This window comes from Alosa alosa, chromosome 18 (genome assembly GCF_017589495.1).
Source record: "Alosa alosa isolate M-15738 ecotype Scorff River chromosome 18, AALO_Geno_1.1, whole genome shotgun sequence".
Classification (NCBI taxonomy): domain Eukaryota; kingdom Metazoa; phylum Chordata; class Actinopteri; order Clupeiformes; family Clupeidae; genus Alosa; species Alosa alosa.
Window position 1 is genome coordinate 2,182,140 of NC_063206.1, and position 9,722 is coordinate 2,191,861.

Here is a 9,722-nt window from a genome sequence, read left to right on the forward strand (position 1 = left end):
GTAGGTGATTCCCTTGAGTAAAGTGTTATGTAAGTGGTATGACACACACACACACACACACACACATACACTCTGGGACAGCCCTATGCCCTGTGGCACACACACACAGATACTCTGGGACAGCCCTAAACCCTGTGGCGCACACACACACACACACACACACACACTCACACATGATCACATTTCCTAGAGCATTGCTAGAGCATCACTAGAGTGGACTAGAGTGGACATGATCACATTTCCTAGAGCATCGCTAGAGCATCACTAGAGTGGACTAGAGTGGACATGATCACATTTCCTAGATCCCTAGATTGAACCAAGACGTGTACTGTATTTTATTTAATGATTAAATGAATAATGACTGTGACTGAAGTGCGGGCAAAGTTTGCACAGAAATGTACGATTTTTCCCATCCTCACCGACCTTGACATAAAAACTTGTTTAAATGATCATATGATGCCTCCTTGCTGCTTTGTCGCCTACATCAGCCTTTTCTCAAACTTCTTTGACCTGAGGCCCAGTCAAGGCATACTTTGGGGTCATAGGGCCCACCTACATGAACCCACCCCCTCCTCCCACCCCCCATCAAATTATCATAATGATATCACAATTATTATTATTTTTATACTATATTGCTATACATGCACTTCAAAACATTCAATGTTTAAAGTGCTAAGATTGTTCACAAAAGTTTGTGAAAACATGCACATCAGAGTACTGCTTTACTAATGTGAAATATAATTAGGCTAACTACAATAGTTTCATTGTTTTTGCATTGTTGCATGATGCTTGCATGAGAAATACTTCTCAAAACAACAGCAGTTAAATGGGTGCCGTTGTTGTGGGATGTTTCCCTCATGCAAGCATCTTACACTGATAGAATATTTATATGCTAATTACATTTCATTTGAATGCCTGAATATAAGGATTCAGGAAACGCAATACCAGCTTGTGTGAATGGTAAATGGCGAATCAGATCATGCGTAAATCACTGATCTGGAGATCTTTAACTATCTTTAACTAAGACTAATTAATAGCTTTTGGCTGACTTTAATACTTAATGCCAAACAGTGTTTTATATAGTCTGTGCTCTGTTTTTTATGGAAGTTGCATAAATCCACGTCGTTCTATTAAATGTTGTTTCATAATTAAATAGCCTTCCAATAGGTTGAAGCTTAGCTTTGCTACCAACGTGCACACACATGCATTGAATAAACGCCCATACCACGACTTAATTCTATGCCTCTATGTTTGATGACACCAAATTAACAAGTATTTCCTACTAATTGCAGAAATGTTTGTTTTCTTTTTCAGTCCGCGGCTCCTTGATCATCACTAGAGTGGACATGATCACATTTCCTAGAGCGTTGCGGAGCCATCAGCAGGGTAACTGTGGAGAGAGCGCTGGTAGTAACGGTGGTAGTTATTCAGCAGCGCTGTGGAGAAATGCAGCACTCACACACACACACACACACACACACACACACATACTGATCTGGTCTGAACACACATACACAAACACACTGATCCAGTCACACACACACACACACACACACACACACACACACACACATACTGATCTGGGGCCGTATTCACAAAGAATTTTAAGGCTAAAAGTAGCTCCTAAGTGGCGAATTTAGGAGCAACTCCTAAAAATAAGAAGTCGAGAGGACTCCTAACTCACTAAGACCTATTCACAAACAGCTTTTTGTGTCATTTCACGTTGCGATGTTTTGAAATGGGTATGCGGCATCAGGAGCTTCCAATCGCGAGGGAACAATTTTGCATTGTAAGCATAAAAGGGATGCTATAACGCCACCAACAACAAACAAAACTACTCATTGTCAACATGTAAATGAAATGTAACGTTTCATTGTGAATCAAATTAAAATGTTCTCCTCTTTGCAAACGTACGCATATGGTGACAGATTAATTTAATAATGTTGCAAAGATAGGCTAGCCTACTGCATCAATCCGTAGGCCTGTTTCATTAGGCTACTAGGCTATTTGTTTTGCCTTACTCTTTATTCATTTAGGCTATGCCTTTTTATTCAGTTATTCTTCATCTTCCGTCCTTCGCACTACTTGTGTAGCGCACGCATTCTCAGACCTGTCACCTGTCAGTCATCATCGTAAGGGAGGTGTTTGGAATCATTCCCGCTATACAATCATCAGCCAATCAAGGTGGTCACTTCAGTCAAGCTCGTGCATGAGTAATGACGTCATCCATAGCAACGAAGACTCACTCTTAGTTTAGGAGTTGTCATTTTTCCTTACTAAGAGTAGGTCTGAAAGGCTTTGTGAATAACTTTTAAGAGAAAACTCCTAGCTAAAATCTTTTAGTGCGATTTAGGAGTACTCCTAGTGGTAAGATAAAAGGTTTTGTGAATACGGCCCCTGGTCTGAACACACATACACAAACCCACTGATCCAGTCACACACACACACACACACACACACACACACACACACACACACACACACACACACACACACACACACACATACTGATCTGGTCTGAACACACTTACACAAACCCACTGATCCAGTCACACACACACACACACACACACAAACACACACAAACACACACACACATACTGATCTGGTCTGAACACACATACACAAACACACTGATCCAGTCTCACACACACACACACACACACATACTATACACACACACACACAAACACGCACACATACCCAAATGCAAACACACACAAATACACACACACAGACATACTGTATTCATAAAGGCTCCTATACCAGTGTGTGAGACTGTGAGTAACTTTTGAGTGGGCGACACTTTGGAGAAGCTGCCCTGACTGTTATCTAAAGAAACGTCAACCCAGCAGAGAGAGAACACACACACACACACACACACACACACACACACACACACACACACACACACACACACGCACAGGAGGCAGAGCAGAGCTACTGATCTCAGGACAGGAAGCAGAAGATTGGGGTCGCCATGTCCGCCGCCTGTCTGACCTACACCCACAGGCCGCTCCACGACCCACAACCCAACACACACACACACACACACACACTCCTATAGCCCCCGCCACACACACATACTCCTATAGCCCCACACAACACACACACAGACACACACTCCCATGACCCAACACAACACACACACACACACACACTCCCATGACCCAACACAACACAAACAGACAACACCAGGAAGAGGATGGAGATGTCTCTCAACCCCCACCAGTCTATCAGGGCCACAAGAGCTTCCTTCAAAACCTCCAATCAATCCAACACACACACACACACACACACACACACACACATACACACACACAGGAACACAAGAGTTTTCTTAAAAACCTCTGATCAATCAAACAAAAGTAAAAAGTAGTATGACTAGCAGAGACTAAACGATCAGGCATACTAGATGTGGACCATGCATACACACACACACACACACACACACACACATACACACACACACACACACACACACACACACACACACACACACACACAGGGACACAAGAGCAGAGACTAAACGATCAGGCATACTAGATGTGGACCATACTGTACACATCTGTACACATCTGTATCCTACCAGTACACATTTGTCTTGAGTGAACATCATACAAAGCTCTAAACATCATTTGGTTGATACAGTATTCAGCATGTTTGCGTTTGTGCAAGTCTGCATTCATGACATTTTTTCTGGTACATTTCTCCAATGCTAATTAACACTGAGGCATCTGTTTGTGGAATGGTCTGTTTGAGAAAACATTTGGGGAGTAGCTCTGACAGGAAACAGAGAAAGCGATACACACACACACACACACACACACACACATGGAAACACAAATATAAACTAGAAATGCATTTCCGAGGAACTGCAAGAGTGTGCTTAATCAGGTGCAGTTTGCTAAAAGGATTTCAACAGTACCTCATTTTTACCTCACGGATCAAAAGTTATCTGCATTAACGCAACATCCAATAAGCCAAAACGCATAAATAAAGCAGTTGCTATGCTGGTTGTTATGGTAATCATGATGATTGCTATGGTGGTGGGTCACATTATGGTGGTGGTTGCTAGGTTGTTGTTAGGGTAATTAGCATGGTCGCTAGGGCGTTGCTAGAGTAATTAATATGGTTGCTAGAGCGTTGTTAGAGTACATATGGTAGTTGCTATGCAAAATAACATGGTTGCTATGGTGGTTGCTGGGGTAATCATGTTGGTTGCTATGGGGGTTGCTAGGTTGATATTATATCAGTGGTTGCTGGGTTGTTGTTAGGCCAATAAGATGGTTGCTAGGGTATTGCTAGGGTAACTAGGATGGTTGCTAGGCTGTTGCTAGGGTACCTTTGGTGGTTGCTATGCAAAATAACGTGGTTGCTGTGGTGGTTGCTAGGGTAATCATGTTGGTTGATATGGTGGTTGCTAGGTTGACATCACAGAAGTGGTTGCTAGGTTGTGGCTAGGGTAATTAAGATCATTGCTAGGGCATTGCAAGGGTAATTAAGGTGATTGCTAGGGTGTTGCTAGGGTACATATGGTGGTTGCTATGCAAAGTAACACAGTTGCTATGGTGGTTGCTAGGGTAATCATGATGGTTGCTATGGTGGTTGCTAGGTTGACATCATGGAGGTGGTTGTTAGATTGTTGCTAGGTTAATGTTTTTACATTACCTGTATAATTGGTGCTTGCTAGGCATTGAACTCGGCTTCATTCAAGAATTTCAACGGTGCCTCATTTTTGAAAATCGGACATGCACATACCTTCACAGACAGCTCAGCCCAGCTTCATAATTATGCAGTTGCTAGATGGCTTAGAACTCTGCCAGGTGTTCGCAATAGAGTACTAAAGCCAAAATGTCACGTTGTCCGGGAAATCAGATTTTCTGTTCTAAACAACAGAACCTAGAATGACATTTTCTATTGCTTCGCTGTGTTCTTTCTTTGAAAACGAGAATAAATCAATTTTAAGAGGTGAAAATCACTAGATTCAAACATGTCAAGGCTTTTTTGCATTTCTTCCGGGGTATTAAAAGTTAAAGTTTGTGCTAGCGTGAAAGATAAAGTTTATACGCAACAGTAAATTGGCCTATTCTAATCTGATTACATAACATTACTACAGTCAACCGGGGTGGCTTCGGATACTTTTAAAAATCTTTTTGGAATTTATTTAGAAACCTGAAAAAAAAGCAAGTAGGCTATGAGACGATGCACTTCATACTACATGTGATGTAAGCTAAAAGCTACTGATGCACTTCATACTACATGTGATGTAAGCTAAAAGCTAGTTACTGATGCACTTCATACATGTGATGTAAGCTAAAAGCTAGTTACTGATGCACTTCATACTACATGTGATGTAAGATGTTTCAGTTCTTGAAAAATAAGTCACTGAAACTGGTCTAACCTTTAATGTCACAGTGTGATTCCTTGTGGTGGAGTTGATCATACTCCAGACATTCTCCCAGGAGTCCAGCCTCTTGCACTTGAGGAGAGGGGGGGTGGACGGGGGTGCGTGGGTGTGAAAAAGAAAGATTGCACAGAAAAGACAGAGAGAAAAGAGTGAAATAATGAAGAAAGAGAGGGATAGAGAATCCGTTAGCACACTCTTGCGCTCTTGCACTCTTGTTCCTCTCCTAATAATATTCTCAGTCTTGGATCCTTAAAGTTTTGATCCTAAAAGGTCTGTGTGAATTTCTCTGAACTTAGGGAATACTTGCTCTCTTATTTCTGTCCATTGGCAGCATTCAGCCAAGAAGTGTAGCTCTGTTTCTATGGCACCTTGGTTGCAGATGGTGCACAGCCTGTCTTCTCTGAGCAGCCAGGTTTGCCTGTGTCTGCTCTTAACGATAGCCATGTGAGCTCTCTGATGTGTGTAATGCAGTGGTCCCCAAACTTTTTCTTCCGAGGGCCAGCTCACTATGCCTGGCTCTAAGAGAGGGCCAGAGACTCAGAGTATGTCAGTAACCATAAATAGCTTAGTGCTGTGAACAACAGCAGTCTACCTTAGTTGAATATTCCATTACATTTAACCTAGGCTATTGCAATTTAATACCATTGTTAGCTGTGTTTATATTTCCATCATGCCATATCAGTGTAAAATGTAGCTCAAATAAAATAATACCAATAAAAAGACTTTAGCATTCCCAAAAGTATTAACACGGAGTCCCAAGTTCTCAAACTATGAGAGTTTTATGAAGTGGTGGCAGAAACATCTGAAATGACCACCATTCTAACTTTCACTCACCTGATGAGAACTTTGTGAACTCTGTGAACATTTAAACGAGTGAATAAAAAATATAAATAATTATACCAGAAAGTTCCAGAAATATGACTTGAATAGAAGTTAGTTAGTTATTAACAATTAATTGATAAACTTTTAGAATACTTTGAGCACTGATGCAGTCAGCATAGGCTTTTTACATTGTTTGCAGGTAAACCTACATTTCATTCCGTTTTCAATGGCAAACGCAAAACAGTGCCAAAACAACCACCAGTGGACAAAAAGAGTATTACATGTGTACTGTTAAGACTTAATGAATGGGGGAAATTCCGGAGGTTATAGTTTGACGATGTCATACTCCCGTGGGGGCCGGATGCTATATACTACGGACATGTTTTGGAGGGCCACACAAAATGAGGTGGCGGGCCGTATCCGGCCTGCGGACCGTAGTTTGGGGACCACTGGTGTAATGTGTCTGTGTGTGTGAGTGTGTGTGTGTGTGTGTGTGCCCGATTGTGGTTGCTTAGTCTGTACCTGGTCAAGGTTTTTCTCTGCCTGGAATCAGTGACTGTGGATAGGTAGTCTGCCACAGTGCACTCTCTCTTTAGAACCAAATAACTTTTATTTAGTCTTTTTGTTGTTTCAGTCCAATATGATAAGTCATTTTGTTTTTCTGCATTTATAATTTGGTTAGGCCGAATTGTTTGAGAAAGGGTGGCAAGGTCCTGAGGCTGACTATTAGTTGTGTTAGTTGTACTATTAGTATGTGTGAGTCTCAGGACTAGCTGGATGAGGGGACTTGTTTTTACACTCATCTCTTGGCTTTTTAGGGCTCTTTAACAATAAGAGTTGGGGTCGCTTGTTTTGAGATGTTCGAAGAATTTGATTTTTTTTTTTTTCTATTTTAATTGCAGTTTTTCCTCAGTCGCTCTGGTGCTTTTCTCAGATCAGAATGGAATTCTCATAACTATTAGTTCAACAACATTCCACAACATTTAGTGTCATTTGTGCACGTCATAGTAGCAATTTCTCCTTCCTCTGAAGAAATTGCAAATGCTTTTGGACATGTATCAGTTGCTTTCATACAATTCTCTGCTGTTCTATAACATTATCATTTGCTTATGTCATGTCAGTCAAAATGAACTATTCTTATGGATGCTGAATAGTCGTTCCCAATAAAACTAATAGTCTTCATTTCATTGCTTGAGTCATTACATACAAAATTGTTGAACTAGTTATCAAATTCTGTCACAATGCTGTAGAATTGCAAATAGCATATATAGTAAAACTGTGAAACGTACATATTCAGTGTCTTGTACTCACTTACTCCCCTAACTACAGCAATGTGTAACTTTACTGTAGTTTTCAAATGGCTGTACAAGTAGCGTATAGTGCTGTCTTGAGCATGTTCAGGTAGTGTCATCGAGTTCTGACCTTTTTTTTGCATTGGAAAACACTGAGATTATAAACTGTCATAATGAAAACATGACAAAGCCATTTGATTATCTTGTTCAAAAACGATGGTGTCAAGACTTCTCATTTTGATGACACTGACAGTTTCATTGACATGAATACTTGCTTTTGAGGAATGGACTATCCACTATGAGCAAGTGACGTGCTTTTGCAGGTTATCCACTAGGTTTTGCAGTTTGCACTAATTGTTTTGGGAAATGCATTAACTGCTGTGCAAATGTTAATAGTGATGTGAGAAAAGCACCAAAGTGACTGAGAAAAACTGTAATAAAGAGTATTGGCCTAATTCAGTCCTGCATGCATTGTTAGGTGTGTTCCTCTCTACCTTGAGGATACTTTACAGAACTCGGCATGCAGGGTTTCGATTGGGTGTTTGTCCCATTTTTCAAATCCATTGTACATAGGCGTACCCCACAATTCACTGCAGTATAATGTGATTGGTTCAATAACGTTTATAAGGATTATTTCAAAACTTCGAAACTAGGTTCAATAACGTTCATAATGTTTGGAATGTTTTGAGCCAGATCCGAATGGGTATGTCAAATTGATAGATTTTTTAATCGCATAGAAAGCCCTTCTTGCTTTCCCTTTTAAATCATTCACGGCCAACTTGAAATTACCAGTTGAAGTAATTTTCAGTCCAAGGGTAGGTATAACATTTTACTTGTGCGATTGCATGTAGTCTACCAAGGGTGAATTTCTTTCCCTGATATCTTGAGTTTTTCTGGAAAGTTAATATTTTTGTTTTTGTGGGTTAATAGTCAGAGCCCAGTTCTGACAGAACTCTTCTCTCTCTCTCTCTCTCTCTCTCTCTCTCTCTCTCTCTCTCTCTCTCTCTCTGTGTGTGTGTGTGTGTGTGTGTGTGTGTGCTTGTGTACCTGTGGGTCAATAGATTTGTTATCCTGGTGATGTAATTCCAGAATCCATATGGAAGGAATAATGCTGATGAGGAACAGTAGGATGGCTGGAGAAAACCTGAGGGGAGAGTACACACACACACACACAAACATTTTCTTTTCATATGGGGTTGAGACACCCCTCTCCAAGCAGGCAATGTCCACCGCCACCCCCATCCCAAAGGAAAGGGGGTTTTCACTGTAGTCTTCACCCAGATAGTAGTGTGTATTGATATAATTGCACTTGGTGTAGGCTACTATGATTATACAACAGTTTACTGCATTGAAATTCGAACCATTATAATCTGCCAGAGCGGTGCAGGGGTTAAATTGAACAAGCCGGACAGAGTGCAACTTTGTCCGGTCCCCGGCGCTCTGCGTCCGTGCCCACCCCCACACACAACAATAGAGATGTCCTCCGATCAGCTCGAGGGGACACGTCTCCAAACTGATAAGATAACTGTTTTTGAGTAGCCTACTTAAGTCATAATAACTATTTGATGACATATCGGTAGCCTTCTTACCTAAGACGGGCAACCAGCCTAGCCTAACCCATTTTCAGAAGTCTGCTGCCCCACAACAAGACAGGACCTCTGTGACAAAAGTTTACAGCAAAGATCTTCGGTCTTTGGTTTACAGTCTAGGTTACAGTAGCATTTACTCACCATTTGTAGTCTTTCCCTTCTCTTCTTTTCAAAGTTATAATCATTTCGACAACAAGAGGTAGGTAAAGGACTGCGAGTAACCAGTACAAGGGGTCACTTTTCACAGACGTCACCCTCCAAACTCCGATTAGTGACACCAGAATAAATAACGACCTGGTCACGACCGCGCAAACAAATTGAAAAAACATCATTGCGCCTATGAGAGTAACTGTGCAGTATTGTGCAGTGTTGACCCGGCGAAGCAGTGCAATGCCCCGTCAATCCTGCGTTCAAATGCGAGCTTGCGAGCTGTCCCGTTGACACAGAGGCGGCGGTACACCGCGACAGCCAACGGAAGCACCGCCTGTAGGCTGCCGCTGATATGAATGCGCAGCAAAGCTGGGAAGAAACGCAAACAACACCATCTCATTCACATAGTCAACAGGATGAGTCGGGCAACAAGTGCAATTTAATAATAATACATATAGC

At 41.5% G+C, this 9,722-nt stretch overlaps 1 protein-coding gene across 2 annotated transcripts in view; it reads right to left on the reverse strand.

Moving 5' to 3' along the window:
- LOC125311620 (transmembrane protein 26-like) overlaps positions 1-9,508 on the reverse strand; it is an 18,800-nt gene extending 9,292 nt beyond the window's left edge. For both annotated transcript variants that reach the window (XM_048269852.1, XM_048269851.1), the window contains exons 1-3: positions 9,255-9,508; positions 8,572-8,668; positions 5,405-5,482 (exon numbers count right to left, since the gene is read on the reverse strand). In XM_048269852.1, the coding sequence (XP_048125809.1) occupies positions 5,405-5,482; positions 8,572-8,668; positions 9,255-9,445 (366 nt within the window). In that variant the 5' untranslated portion in view covers positions 9,446-9,508. The remainder of the gene's footprint in view (positions 1-5,404; positions 5,483-8,571; positions 8,669-9,254) is intronic.
- Positions 9,509-9,722: the final 214 nt, after the last annotated feature.